The 15,830-nt window shown below is 34.3% G+C and overlaps 1 protein-coding gene across 2 annotated transcripts in view; it reads left to right on the top strand.

Moving 5' to 3' along the window:
• STIM2 (stromal interaction molecule 2) overlaps window positions 1–15,443 on the top strand; it is a 192,367-nt gene extending 176,924 nt beyond the window's left edge. For both annotated transcript variants that reach the window (XM_036994731.2, XM_036994730.2), the window contains 2 exons: window positions 9,011–9,284; window positions 13,776–15,443. In XM_036994731.2, the coding sequence (XP_036850626.2) occupies window positions 9,011–9,284; window positions 13,776–14,253 (752 nt within the window). In that variant the 3' untranslated portion in view covers window positions 14,254–15,443. The remainder of the gene's footprint in view (window positions 1–9,010; window positions 9,285–13,775) is intronic.
• Window positions 15,444–15,830: the final 387 nt, after the last annotated feature.

Below are 15,830 nucleotides of genomic sequence, written 5' to 3'. Positions count from 1 at the left end.
CTTTATCCTCATTATTCCTTGCCTGACTCATTTTCCCAGTCTTTGTGATCTTTTTGAAACAGTGTAGTTAGAACAAGATTCTTAACAATGGAGAAGCAGAATTTAATTATTGATTCTGGTTGAAAACTTAACATGGAAATTTTAGTCTTTGAGATAAATCATGATACATAAGAATTGTCCAGTTTGAATTTTTCTATCCAATTGTCAGTTTTCCTGAAGTTAAGATTTAGAAAGGGCTCTAGTTTTTAAAGCAACTTTTTAAAATAAAGTCCTGAATTTACAAATAAACAATTAGTGACCATGTGCTTGTCTACATTCCTGTGGCTTTAATTCTGTTTTAATGGCAGACAGATAATGCAAGCAGATTGGAAAAGCACTGTATTTTACAAGATGAGGGAGGAGAGGCCAATTGTAAATAGAATGAGTATGATCTTGGTCATTCCACTTGCCCTTCACTGCAAGATAGTGGTGGTTGAAAAGTTGCGTCTAGAGCTGGCACAACTCTGCTCTTTGAATATTGTCAGCTTGTGTTTATTTGAATTAAATGTCCATAAGCTTGCCAGTTGTAACACTGATTCGTAAGTACATGATTTTGTTCGAAAGATTTATCTTTTCAAGTCACAGTTCCTCATTAGAATCCATAATTATTCAATGTCAGAAGTGTGCATGAAGATGTGTTTCCTAAATTAGTTTTTTTTCTTTCCTTTTTTTAAAAGTACTTTTTGGTGGGGCAGAATATCCATATGCACTTTAAAAGAGAACATTTAACACTAAATATGAATAATTACCTTAAGTTTTCAGTAATTGTGATATACAGAAAAATTTTAAATATTAAAAAGTACAAGAGCCAATTATAAATTTAGTATGATGTTTTAGAAATGTGATCAAACTTATTATCTCTGAAAAATAACTATGCCAAAGATTACACTTTGAAGGCACTGCCTCCATCCAGTGGTGTAACAGTGATACTCCACCCAGCTCAGTTATAAAAGCATAATTTTTGGACCTGGTAAATAAGAAACTCTTGGCGGTAGGACTAGGTTCTAAAGTAGGATGAAGGCTCTTCATTATATACCCTCATGAGCAGTTTTAAATTCGTACCATGGGTATGTGTAATATAAATGTGAAATAAAAGGAAACATGCCTGTTGTATGTTAAAAGCAAAGTAAAAGATTTTAAAACTGTACACAGAATAATACTGTCTAACTGTGTAAAGAAAAAAAAGTAAGTATTATCAAAGTTTGGCTCTGTGTGAATACAACAGATGATTGTTTTCTTATTTTATTGTTTTCTTATTTTATAGTTTCTGCTAAATATTCATAGTGAGAGTGTAGCAATTATTAAAAATTTCTGATTATAAAGCTCTTCAGATGTACTTAAAAATACTGAAAATAATGTGCTCACGTACTACAAAGATAAGCAGATTTAACGTTTTGCCTTATGCATCCTTAATTGTCCTCTGAAATAAACCATTACAAATACAGCTAAATCACATTGCCTTCCCTTCCCACTCTTCTGAAGTTATGTATCATTCTAAAGTCTGTTGTAGTTTTATTACATACAGATAATATCCAGAAATAACAAATACAGTTGTTGCTTGTTTAAAAATTTGCATAAATGTTATCTAACTGTAGTTACTGTTTTGGAACTTTTTGCTCAAAAGTATGTTTTAGGAATTTCCATGTTTATGTATAGATTAAATTTGCTCTGAGTTAATCAGAGCATATCTTTTTATTTATTGTAAAATAAACCACAATTTACCATTTTTCTATTGTGATAGGTTCTTTCTACTTTTTTGGCCCTTACAAACAGCGCTGCAATGAACATTCTTAAATCTGTCTGCTTATGCATAAATTTTGAGTGTTATTCTGGGTGGACACCTAGAAATGAATCACTGAGTTGTTGGGAAGGCACCACTTACTAATCATTTCCGCTCTCAAAATCGTTGTTAGTTTATACATTCAGCATTTATAAGAGTACCTTCTGCCTGTATCCCCACCACACTTGGAATGATCTGATTTATTTGTTTTGTAACTTGAATGGGTATGATATGATACCTTAGTGTTATCAAAATTTTTAATTCCTTAATGACTACTGAGATTGAGTACTATTTCATTTATTGGCATTTGACATTCAGATTTCTTCCACTCTTGAGTTACTTATTCATGTGGAATCCCTTTAAGATTCCTTACTGAACAAGAAGAGGTTTTTGTTTTCTTTTTTAATTTTCTGGCTATTTGGTGGTTACAAATATCTTCTCCTATGCTTTGGCTTTTCTTTTTTACTGTGCTTTATTACTTATTTTCTTTTTTGTCTTATGGATTAAAAAAAACATTTTAATGATAAACTTTTGAATCTTGTGCTTTTCTTTTCAGAAGATAGATTGTTTGCTCCCTTAAAAGTTTTTGAGGTTTGCTTTAATTCCTCAGTGTTTTAATCTACCTGGAAATTATTGTTCGTATCGTGAGGTAGGAATCTTATTCCTCTTGATGTATGTGTAAACAGTTGTCCCATCCTCATTCCTGCTTTGTGCCTGCTGATTTGCAATACTGTGTCTCTCCATAGATAAATAAATACTTCCAGGCTCTCTATTTTCTTCCATTGATCCCCTTCTGCCTTAGTTGCTGTATATAGCCTTATATAGTAAGTATTACTGTTTGATAGGTGTAAATCTTCCTTTATTAATCAAATTCATAATTGCTGCTCTTGGCCAATTATTCTTGTAACTTTGGAGATAAGCTTATGAAATTCCATGAAAAGTTCTATTGGGCTTTTACTAGAATTTCTTTGAATTTATTGATTTATTTGGGAAGAATTATTATTCATAAATTCCATTTATTGAGATCTACCTTTATATCTTTTAAGTAAAATTCATAATTTTCTCTACAGTTCTTACATGTCCTTTTTTAAGAGATTAATTTATAGATACTTATAGCTTATTTTTTTTGTAGTTACACATTACCTTTCTTTAAAAAATTTATACTGAAAATTGCTTGTTACTGATGTGTAGAGAAATGCTGTTGATTTTAGTGTGCTTATCTTATGTACAGAAACATTGAATTCTCACACTTATGAGAGTCTTTTGGATTTTTTTGCGTGGACAGTAATAATCAGTTTTTCCTTGCCCGTCTTATGGCTTTTTTCCCTTTATTATCCAACCTAAGACTTCCAGTAAAATGTTGAATGGAAGTGGTAATTGCAGGCAATAGTGATTGCCATTTCCTACTTTAAAGAGAATGCTTCCAATATCATCATGAAGTGTGGTTTCTGTGTTTTCAGTAAATTATTTTTAAGTTAAGAAAATTAATGTCCTTTCTTATTTTGCTAAAAGTGACTTTTCTTTTAAATCAGTGTTATGTTTTATCAAATTCTTTTTCTGTATAATGAGGTGATCATGTTTTATTTTTCTTTATTCTGTTGAATTTAATCTGTTTAAATAAATTGTTTTATAAGTCAGTGAAACTGTTTTTGTCACAATGTATTGTTTTTTTAAAGAAATTGGATTTGGTTTGTGTTCCACTTAGGGGAGGTCTAAACAACTGACTCCTGAAGGCCAGAGAGCCTCTGAGTCCAGCTTGAAGTCTGTGAAGGTTTATTGAAAGGATCTTAACTATAGAAGCTTGTTCTATGTGGCTGTAGGTCAAATATATCTCTGCACTGCTTTGGGTTTAGGGAGGCTTATTTATAGTGGCAAAGAGAAAGGGTCTCTTTGCAGGATGACCATTTTTTGTGTGCAGTGGAGTGGGGGTTGACATCCGAGTGTTCTTGCTGGAATTTACAGCAAGGAGTCCTGCCCCAGGGAACAATGTTAATGAAATACAACATGATCACCTCATTATAAAGAAAAAGAATTTGGTAAAATGAAACTCATTGATTTAAAAGAAAAGTCACTCTTAGCAAAATAGGAAAGGAAATTTAATTTTCTTAACTTAAAAATAATTATCCTATTTAGGGTTTTTACATCTTTACTCATACATTAGATTTATATTAGCCAATAATTTTCCTTTCTGACACTCTGTTTGATTTTAGTAATAAGTTTATGTCAGCATCATAAAGTAAGGATGCTCCTTATTCTTCCATTCCATTCTTTTTGTATACTTACAGAGGCAGTATATCATAGTAGTTAAGCATTTGGGTTTTGGAACACGATTGCTTGGGTATGAATCCTTACTCCACATCTTATATATATAATTTACTCCTCTACCCAACTTATATGTTAAAAATTGTCTAATATTTTGTTTTGAATATCCTACAAAATATTCACTGTTTTTTATGTGTGTAAGCTTATGGGAGGTACTCTTTCTGAGTCTCAGCTTCCTCCTGTGCAAAGTGTAACTTACTTTGTGAGGTTATTTTATAACTAAATATTAGCCATAAAACACTTAGAACAGACACTGGCTGTTCCCAGTAAATTTTTTGAATTTTATTCCATACTCTGAAGTAGTATAAGATACAGATATTTGTTCTTTGAAGAGTTTGAAGAAATTGTCTATAAACTGAGTGTGGTGTGTGTGTGTGTGTTCTGGCCAGGAGGGAAGGAGATAAATTTTTTAACTATTAATTCAGCTTCTTGTAATGGTTAAAAGTCTAGATTTGTTAGGTTACATATTTGTAAAGTGCTCTCTGTTTTATGTGAGTTTTAAAATTTGTTGGCTTAAAGTTGTCTGTAGTATTTTATATGATTTTTAAAATCTCACTTAAGTTTTTAAGTCCTTTTTTATTTCCCCTCCCATACTAATCTGGCATAGTTGTCTACTTTATTTCACTCTTTCATTCCTCAGAGAACTAAATATTGGTTTTGCTGATATTCACCATTTATTTCTGCTCTTATATTCATTTCCTTCATTGGAGTTTACTTGTTTGTTTTAATATTTAGACACCTTGCTTATGAATTTTCAGTCCTTTTTTCCCTAATACATGATTTTATGGCTGTGAATTTTCCTCTTAAGACCAATCCACAAGTTTTAACCAAATCTATAGGTTTTTATAAGTATAGTTTGAATATCATGTATATGTATAGTTTATCATATGTATAGTTTATTAGGTTAAATGTTTTCAACTTCTGAGATGTCTCTTCCTTGAATCTCTTCCTTGAGTTGAAGTATGTGAGTTAGTTTCCAAATATATGTATGTTTGTTTTGGTTTTTGTTTAGTTTTTTCATTTTTAAAAGCATCTTTACTTATTGATTTCTAATTGTATTGTGGTTAGAAAATATTTACCTGTATGACATTCATTTTTTGGTATTCCCTGAGAACTTGCTTTGTGCCCTAGTATTTATTTGATTAAGTATTTCAAATGTTCCACTCATCTCTGAAAAGTACATTTTCTTAATTGTTAGTTACAGGGTACTACATTGTTAGTGAAATCAGGTGTTATGATAAAATCTTCAATATACATACATATTTTTGTCTGCTTTTCTATCAGTTGCAGAGAGAAGTTTTTAAAAGTCTCTCACATGTATCAGTTCCTCCCTTTAATTCTCATTTCTGTTTTATATATATGAAACCAAGTTATTTGGGGAATACAAGTTCAGATATAGTATCTTTTTTAAAGATCAACCTTTTCTTTTATAATTAAATTGCTTTTTTAAGTCCTTTTTTTAAGTCCTAACAATACATTTTGCATTTAATTTGTATTATCTGACATTAAAATAGCTATAATAGCTTTCCTTCGATTAGTATTTGTTAGCATATCTTTTCCTCCCCCTTCAACATATTTCTGTCATCAGGCTCTAGCCATGTCTGTGTAAGATATAGTAATACTGGTTTTATTTTGCATCCAGTTTGAGGATCTCTGTTGCCCATAAAGATAAATTTATTTCGATCAAGTATGGGTCCACTTCAATGTGGATTATTTTCAATAATATTGGAAAATTGGAAAGATTTCAAAAACACTGGAAAATTTTTGGAGGTATGTGACAGTTGGAAAAAACATTTCCTTTAGCTTACTATATTACAAAAATATAGTATATAATACAAAAAGCATATAAAATATGTGTTAATCTACCATTTATGTATCAGTAAGACTTCTGGCAAACAGTAAGTTATTATGTTTTGGGGAGTCAAAAAGTTATATGGGTTATGGATTTTTCAACTGCTCAGGGGGTTGGCACCCCAACCCCATGTTGTTCAAGGGTCAACTCTAGAAATATTAAGACTAATATTAACCTATTAGTTATATGTTGGATCTTATTTTATCTTCCACATCTCTTAACCTTTCTTTTATAGTCTTTTTGTCTCTGCTGCATTCAGAGAAATTCTTCAGATCTGTCTTCTACATTACTTATTTCTTCAGTTCTAACTTTGTTTAACCAATCTTTTGAACTTTTAATTTCAATGACTTTTCATTTCTACTAGTTCTTGATTTTTCATAAAATCTACATTTTTTAATGCCATGTTTTTTTCATATTCTCAATTTATTATTTTATAGTTCAGTGATTTTTAAACATCTTTTTTTAATCAAATAAAGTATTTGATTAATTTTTAAATAATTTTAATGAATACATTAACACTGTGTTTGCTTTGAATAGCAAATAACACAGTCCCCTAACAGAGAGGTTTGGTGAAAGTGGGGGCATGGCTGGTGAGTCTGCTCACTGCCCACCCAATTTTTTTTTATTTAGGTATCATTGATGTACACTTGTATGAAGATTTCACATGAAAAACAATGTGGTTACTACATTCACCCATATTATCGAGTTCGCCCCTTAGCCCATTGAAGTCATTGTCTTATCAGTGTAGTAAAATGCCAGTCACTACTTGCCTTCTCTGTGCTGCACTGTCTTCCCCATGACCCCTCCACATACCATGTGTACTAATCATAATACCCCTCAATCCCGTTCTCCCTCTCTCTCCACCTGCCTTCCCCTACCCCTCCCCTTTGGTAACCACTAGTCCCTTCTTGGAGTCTGTGAGTCTGTTGCTATTTTTGTTCCTTCAGTTTTGCTTTGTTATTATACTCCACAAATGAGTGAAATCATTTGGTACTTGTCTTTCTCTGCCTGGCTTATTTCACTGAGCATAATATCCTCCAGCTCCATCCATGTTGTTGCAAATGGTAGGATTTGTTTCTTTCTTGTGGCTGAGTAGTATTCCACTGTGTATATGTACTACATCTTCTTTATCCATTCATCTGCTGATGGACACTTAGGTTGCTTCCATGTCTTGGCTATTGTAAATAGTGCTGCAGTAAACATAGGGGTGCATATGTCTTTTTGAATCTGAGAACTTGTTTTCTTTGGGTAAATTCCTAGGAGTGGAATTCCTGGGTCAAATGGTATTAACATATTTATTTTTTAGTTTTATTTGAAGTTTAACCATATTATTTGAAGGTTTTGATTCATAATTGCAGCTATTTTCTGAGTTTACACAGTAGATTGCCTTTATAGTTTTTTACTGAGCTATTTTAAAGGGATTAAATATTTCAGGGACTGCCCTTCTTCCCTCTTCCCCTTTGGAAAACACTTTCTGAGCATTAGGAGTACTTCTCAAAATGGTTTATTTTGCTTCTGTCAGTAGTTTTAAGAATATCACTTACTCAGGATTCAAATTTTTTTGTTAACTTTTTGGATTAGGGTTTCGCAGACCCTTCTGGTAGTATAAACTTGAATTCCAAGCTAATATGAGTTAGCTTGTATTGAGTTTGAGTATTGAATACCCAAAATATTGAGTTTTCCACAAGACCCTTTTTAAGTCCCTGTATCCAGGAGGAGGTTTTTTATTGCTGTTAGTTTTGTTTTTTAAGTTTGTTTTGTCCATCATTGATTTTTAAATGCTGATGAAAAAACAAAAAAGGGAGAAGATGAAAATAAAGGCAATAGAAAGCATAATCAGTAGAGTAAGGTCCTCGAGCTTGGGTTAGAGAATGGGACAGCTCAGTGGAAGGAAGAGAATGTGTGAGCTACAAAAGCAGAAACATGGTCAGAATCTAAATTTTGTGATGTCTTGATTTATAATTTCAAAAATGGTAATTCTGAATGATGGCAAAACAAGGCGTGAGAATGGGTGATGGGAATAGAGTAGGTAAATGTAAATGTCTGGTGAGAAGAGATGAAAACCGTGATGGGTTAAAGTGTTGATTAGGTCTTAAAAATGAGGGTGCTTAAGCTGATGATAGGTTAGATGGATTGCTAAGAGGGGGATGACTGGGAAGTGGAGATAGACAGTGAGCTTTGCTAGCAAGAGTTTCAAAAGGAACATGTTTTTATAAAAGGGTGGAGTAAGGGTTTATGCATAATTTGGGGAAGTGAGAAGGCCACCCATCTGCCATTCTGGTGCTCCAGTTTATGGTGCTCCAGTTTATACCAGAAGGAGAAGCCACAGTTTGTTAGGAGAGCTGTGTTTCAATTAAGGTAAAGAAACAGAATGTCAGTTCAGTGAAGATAGTAAGTTTGTTTACTGCCTGCATAGGTCTAGACTGAGACTTGCAGCAGAAACAATATCATCTAAGACTTCTGGTTAGTCCCCAAATCATCAGTGTTCAAGAAACAAGCTTTGGTCTATCTCTGCCTAACTAGCTGTGAGACTGTGTGTACAATATTTAAATGATCCTTGATTAAAAACCTCCTGAAGTTAGCACAAGTTACATTGCCTCAGAAGGTATCTGTTAAAAAATCCAACCTATTTTTTGCTGATAGTTTTTTCTTTTAATGTTAAAATTTATGAAAAGGTTTGCAACAAAGTACAGATTCCTTAAAAAATATGCTATATTGATTTTTAAATTTGAGGATTTGTTATCTTGGGTAAATTTTAAGCTTCTGTGGTTAGTGATGTCAAATTTCATATTAAAGCTTCATGTGTTTATGTTAACTTCTATTTATTTTTTAAACCTGTTTTCATTTTTGTCACATTTTTATTTTTTATCTCAACTTTCCTGAGAAACAGTATAGGTGTTAGAGGATGGTAATAATTGTACAGTTACTTACTTCAGTAAAGGTAGATTAAGTGGTGTATTTGCAGTGTGTTAAGAGGATTTTATGAGCATTTGTACGTATTCATGTTTGGTTTTCAGGGACCATGGCTAAACCTGCTGGATCCTTAGCCAGAAGCAGCAGCTTGTGTCGCTCTCGCCGCAGCATCATGCAGTCCTCACCGCAGGCTCAGCGAGCACAGCTTCCTTCGCACGCTCTGCACGCGTCCCATCCTCGGCATCCGCACCATCCCCCTCACCTGCCGCACTCCCTGCCTTCCCCCGATCCGGATATCCTCTCTGTGTCAAGTTGCCCTGCTCTTTATCGAAATGAAGAAGAGGAAGAGGCCATTTACTTCTCTGCTGAAAAACAATGGTATTGGCAGTGAATATACCATGACATATGATGGGCTCGTGGGTAGGAGTGGTGTGCACTGTATTCGCTTTCTGTTGCTGCATGACCAGTTACCACAAATGTAGTGTCTTCAAACAGTGCAATGTATTAGCTCTGTCCTGTGTGCTAAGTCCAGGCTTCCTCTGGCTTGGTTTTCTTTTCTTCTAGAGTCTCAGAAGGCTAAAATCAAGATGTCTGGGCTTTGTTCTTATTTGGAGCTTGGGGTCCTCTTCAAAACTCATTTGGTTGTGATAGAATTCAGGTCTTGTGGTTGTAGCACTGAGGTCCCATTTTCTGTGTCTGCTCTCTGATGGTGACTGCTCTCAGTTCCTAGAGGCTATGTACTGTTTCTTGCTACGTGTGGCCTCCATCTTTAAAGTCAGCACCAGAGACTTTCCCTTCTGTCAAATCCCTCCATTGCTTTTAATTTCTGACCTCCTCTATCCCTGATCTCTAGACCCAAATTGAAAAGGCTTACCTGGATAATAATCTGTATTAAGATTGACTGGTTTGGGGCCTTACTTACATCTGTAGAATCCTTTCATTCCAACACCTCTGTTAGTGTTTGACTGAATAGCTAAGTGGAAGGTGGTGCATGTATACCAGGGTGGGGGATTTGGGGACCATCTTAGACTTGCCCACCACAGCCATAGATAGACATTTTGAGATACAACTGCTTAGAAGCCATTCCACACAGTTGACTCAAGTCTTATATAAACTTTTCTTATGAAGAGTTTTAAATGTAAAATATAAAGTCATAAACTTAAATATATTTTAGGACAAAGAGACATTAAATATGACAGTTTTTAAAATATTTATTGCCACATAATTATTTGTTCTGTGTTAGCTCTTAAATGTAAGCAACAAAAACTATCATGCCAAAGATTTAAGAAAATGTCAGGAACTTAAAGGATGAAATTATATTTAGAACAATGTTTTCTATGAAATGGGTATAGCAACAGTGTATTGTAGTTTAGCCTGAGGACCCCTTGCTCCATTAGACCTGTTGCTATTGAGAATCTCTCTTTCTAAACCACATTCTTCTTTCAGAACAGTATGGTATCAAGTGACATAGTTAGTTTCTGATTTTTGTCACTTAGTAGCCAAGTGGCTCCAGAGTCTTACTGTTCTCATAGGAGAAATAAAAACAGGAAGAGTGGGTTGGATGCTTTCAGTGATCCCTGGTAGCTCTCTATCATGTGCCTCTTTAGTCGACATCATCAAATAATCATTTTTTATACACAGTTGCTTCATCTACTAGTGAACATCAGTTTTATGATTAGCAAATGATCATTGTAGCATATTCCTGAGGAGGTAGTCAAGGTTTTGTGTCCTCATTGCAGTTGGAGAATTTGATGCAACTTTGCCTGTTTAGCAACCCTTATGACTAGTTTTTCTGTATAACCTTTGCAGTATAACTATAGTTACACTCATGATGGCTTTACTCACAAAGCTGATTTTGTGTGGCTCATGGAATTAGTAGGAAAACTCTAGATCTCTGCTGTCCAATGGAATTTTTTGTGTTGATGGAAACATCCAGTCCTTATTTCAAGAAGCAGTGTCAAAAATTCACAGCTAAAACATAAATATGAGAATTTGGATACAGAAAACATTTTTCCTGTCCATTTTTAGTTTTGTAAGCATGAACCACTAGAATCCTTAAAAAATAATAATAATATTTACTGTTTATTGATCTATGTTCTATGCATTAGGCACATATATGCTCCTTTAAACTTCACCTTGAGTTAGGTATTATTATATGTACATTAAACTTATACGAATCAACTCATGTCACTGTGGGAAAAAAAGAAATAGAAAAATAACATGAATGGTACAAATAATTTCAACATTCCAAAAAATATATGCTCTAATAAGTGCTATAGTTTTTTTTTTAAGGTGTGCTATAGTTACTCCAAATCTGACTAGCTATGCAGAAGAGGTAGCACTTCAGATTATTATTTGTTTTGGAGTTATGATGTTGGAAATAAAAGTAATATTAGAGATTAATAGATTTATCTTATTTTAACAGGAAAATTGAGACCTTGTTAAATTAAATGATTTGCCTAAGGTTGAATAGCTGATTAATGGCAGGACCAGGACAGGAATGTAGGTCTTCTTAGGTCAGTATTTTTTTCACATATTATTTAGATTTTAGAGATTAGTTTTTGAAATATTTTTAACCTAGTTTAGAATTTCACACACAAAGCAGCCATACCATGCAGTAGAATAGAAAGTAAATTCATAAAATTGTAACTAAATCAGCTTCTGGCTCTAGATGCTGAACAGCTTCAGAGAAGAGTGATACATATTATTCAACTAATGAACATCCAAAGCAAGCCTAGCAAAAATCGTCCCTGCTAGTGATTGGTCTCTGAGTCATTTCTTTACCTGAGCTGCCTGCTGCCCTCTGTTAGCACCACCCATTCTCAAATCTTTAAAGCATTTGAAAGTTATGTGGCACATGTAACTTTTATATGAAAGCATTATTTAAATCTCTATCTGCCACGGGGGATTTTGTACCTTCTGAGACCTTGCTGTGTAATAAAGACAGTCTTCACATACATGTGGGAGTGAAGTACATAGAAATGACAGAATACATTCAGCAGTTTAATTGTATGTAAAATATGACATTAACATAAAATACATGTCAAAAGTAATAAGCATGCATATCATAGCATGAATAATAATAATGATAATCATCCAAGGTGAGAGATCATTCAGTTCATTCACCCTATAAATATGAATTTAGTCCTTGCTGTCTCCCGTGTACTTGCTAATAACTTGAGCTGCCAAGAAGTGAGACAGGGTCCTGGTGTAGTTCTAGCTGGTGGATTATGATCATATGTCTTCCTGCCTTTCTATTCTGTCTTCAACTCTCTTTCTTCTCCCCCCTTATTTCATTTGTCAGCTGCTTTTTACCTTGACTCTACTTCCATTTCTTAATCTTTCCTTTCATAGAGTGAACAATATTCGTGTCAGGCATGGTACATACAAAAACAAATAAGACATGATCCCTATTCTTCAAGATCTCCTTCCTTCCTTTTCTTTCTTTCTTTTCTTCTTTCTTTCATTTTTTCATTCATTCATCACATATTTACTAAATACCCACAGGGAGCTCACCGCTATTCCAATGTAGAGAATACAGAAGTTAGTAAGACTACCTGTCCTCATTAAGCTTCCCTTCTTCTGGGGAAACTGACTATAAACAAGTTAGTATAAAATAGCATTTTAGGTAATGGTAAGTTCTGGAATGCTTAAACAAAGACAGGTAAAAGGAAAGAGGTGCTGTTTTGGATAGGGTGGTTAGGGGAGACATCTCCGGAGATATAGCATTTGAGTGGTGACCTCAGTGACATGGAGAAGTAAGCCGTGTGGAGATGGAGAGGAGGAAAACATGAGGCAGAGGGAGCAGCAAATGTTTTCAAAAGCCTTGAAGGAGTCACAAGATGGGCCCGAGGGAGGAATAAGGAGGCAGCCATGGTGGAATGAGGCAGGAAGTGGTAGGGCGTGCAGCTGGAGGGGCAGTCATAGAGCTGATCATTCAGGGCTTTATGGGTCTGGGCAAGATCTTTGGACTTTAGCCTGAGTATGAGAGGAAACACTGGAAAGTTTTGAGCAAGGGAATGATGTACTCTGATTGACTTTTTAAAAGCCACATACAGTGGCTGAGTAATGAAGTAGCTAAGGAGGTGGTTCAGGAAGAGGAACCATTAGCAGTAAGGGAACAAGAAGTGGTGGATTTGAGGTATATTTTGAAGGAATAGCTGATAGCATTTACTATATGTTGGCTTTGGGGTTTTTCCACTCCTCTTTATTTTCTTTTTCCACTGTGGAGAAAGGGGGAAAAAATCACAAAGGAATAAACCTCTGAGGATTTATTAAATATCTGCTTTCTAAAAAATAACATTATATCCTTGCTTTTCACTCCCAGCACTTTCCTACCTTATTGTACCTCAGCTTCCTTCCCCTTTCCTTAAACTTGGGAGAGCTTAACATTTTAGACCAGTAATACCCATTTTTTGCTTTGTTAGAAAGCTATCTTTCAGCAATTTAATGACTAAAAAATAAACGAAGGAGCAGTGACTACAATTCATGTTTTCAAATATACAGTGTCAACTGTGAGGTTAGAAAAATACTCAATAGTAAAACAACATAAAAGTAGCTGAAATGATTTTTAAAAAACTCTAAAATTTAAACATTTTAGTTTCTTTGACAACCGAGGAAGGTACAACTTAACCTATAATGTTTCTTAAATGGGAAGGCTTCATTTTTATAGTTTATGTCAAAAATTAAACATTGAGTTTTGGTAAGTTATAATATTCAAAGGAGTAATTCTCTAATTTTGTTGAAATGTGGACAGAATTTTAGCATTTTTCCCTTTTACATTTTGATAGATTAAATGATGGAGGTTGTTTTACTTAGAATGTCTGCTAGTAATCTTAAAATTTTTACCTTTGTCTCTGTCTCGTCTAGGGAAGTGCCAGACACAGCTTCAGAATGTGACTCCTTAAATTCTTCCATTGGAAGGAAACAGTCTCCTCCTTCAAGCCTTGAGATATACCAGACATTGTCTCCTCAAAAGATATCAAGAGATGAGCTCTCTCAGGAGGGCTCATCCAGAGGAGATTCGCCGGTAACTGCAGATATCTCTCGGGGTTCTCCTGATTGTGTGGGCCTGACAGAAACTAAGAGTATGATCTTCAGTCCTGCAAGCAAAGTGTACAATGGCATCTTGGAGAAGTCCTGCAGCATGAACCAGCTTCCCAGCGGCATACCAGTGCCCAAACCTCATCACACATCGTGCTCCTCAGCTGGCAACGACAGTAAACCAGTTCAGGAAGTTCCAAATGTTGCCAGGATAAGCAGCATCACACGTGACCTTTGTCATAATGGAGAGAAAAGCAAAAAGCCATCAAAAATTAAAAGCCTTTTTAAGAAGAAATCTAAGTGAACTGTCTAACTTGATGGAATTCATTCAGGTGGCCTCTCTAAACTATTATTGCCCACCCCTCCTCCCCTTTTTTTGTTTTAATTTTAGGAATGTTAACTCCGTTTGGGTCCTTCTAGACTGGATGCCATAGTGGAACATCCTTAAGGGCAACTGTCTACTGTCTGCTTATTTAAATGACTGTATAATCAATTTGCCAAGCCAGTTATTACTGAAAAATTGTTAAGAGACAGTTTACAGTCATTTCTGCCTATTTATTTCTGCTTTGTTATTAGTGATGTATATACATTTTGTTGAAAGCCATTATGGACTTACAAGCTTTAATGGACTAGTAAGCCAGCATGGGCTTGCAAAAATTTCTTGTTTACCAGAGCATCTTCTTATCTTTCCACAGAGCTATTTACATCCTGGACTAAATAAATAATTTAAAGAAGTAAAACTAATTGCACTATTGTTTTCCAGACTGGAAAAAAAAATCTCTGCAAGTGAAACTGTATGGAGTTTATAAAATGACTATGATTAGGGGACTCTTTTCATTTTTAGATCAAAATGCGTTTTTAAGTAGAACCTAGGGTTTCTAATTGACTTGATTTCTGGAAATGAAAACCCACGCTTTTATTATGGGAAACTTCTTTAAATGCATTTAATATTATTAACTTTCAAGTCCTGCTGTAAAGATCATGTTGTTTTGTTTTTCCCAGGGCTTTCACTGTGATTTACTGCATTGCAGGCTGTATGATAAAATATAAATAATTTAAAGAGAGAAGGCTCTTGATTCCTTATGCAAGTGGAAGAGTTAAAACTTGACAAAAGGACTTAAAACATTCACAAACTTAAACTGAGGTGGGGGTTTGTGGGGATTCAGGCACTTGTTTACAAACTGAGTAACAGCAAAGGATTTATGGTTTGTGAAAAATTTGTACTGTGGAAAAGATAATAAATTGGAGACATTATTGTGTGGGACTGTGCTAATTTTTGTTGATAAAACTCCACGAAGAACACTATGTTTTCTGGGGAGCTGTTGTAAGCTGTCTTGTTGCTTAATTGTAATATAAGAAATAGTGATGTTTTGGAAGTCAGTTGTCAACAAGTTTCTTTCTATTTTATATTGTTTGTCATATTTTTATGTAGTTTGAAATGTTTAAATGTTGTAATATCAAGAGTAACAAATACAAATTTATGGTGCATTTAAATTGTGTTGTATTAATTTGTAAAGTTTTGGGTTTGTTAAACCAATAGGTTATGTGAGGGTAACTTTTACTGTGAAAATTGTCACATCAAGAAACAAAGTACATTAACAACTGGGGAGTTTCTACCTAAACTACTTTTAAAAATTCACTCATAAATGATCTGGTTAATGCAGCATGGATGGGGTGAGCAACTTACACATATTAGCTAGGACAGTTTTCCAGTATTATAGCCAAAATATATGTCCATCCCAGTCCTGCATGGATGAAAATACGGATTTCTAAACAAGTTTACTTGAGATTTGTTCCAAAGAAATATTTTATTAAGAATATGAACAGTTTCCTGAAGTCTCCCATAAATTATGATTGTTTATTCTCGTTAGTACTATTGTC

This window comes from Manis javanica, chromosome 5 (genome assembly GCF_040802235.1).
Source record: "Manis javanica isolate MJ-LG chromosome 5, MJ_LKY, whole genome shotgun sequence".
In the NCBI taxonomy this organism is placed as follows: Eukaryota; Metazoa; Chordata; class Mammalia; order Pholidota; family Manidae; genus Manis; species Manis javanica.
This window is presented reverse-complemented; position numbering and strand designations above follow the sequence as displayed.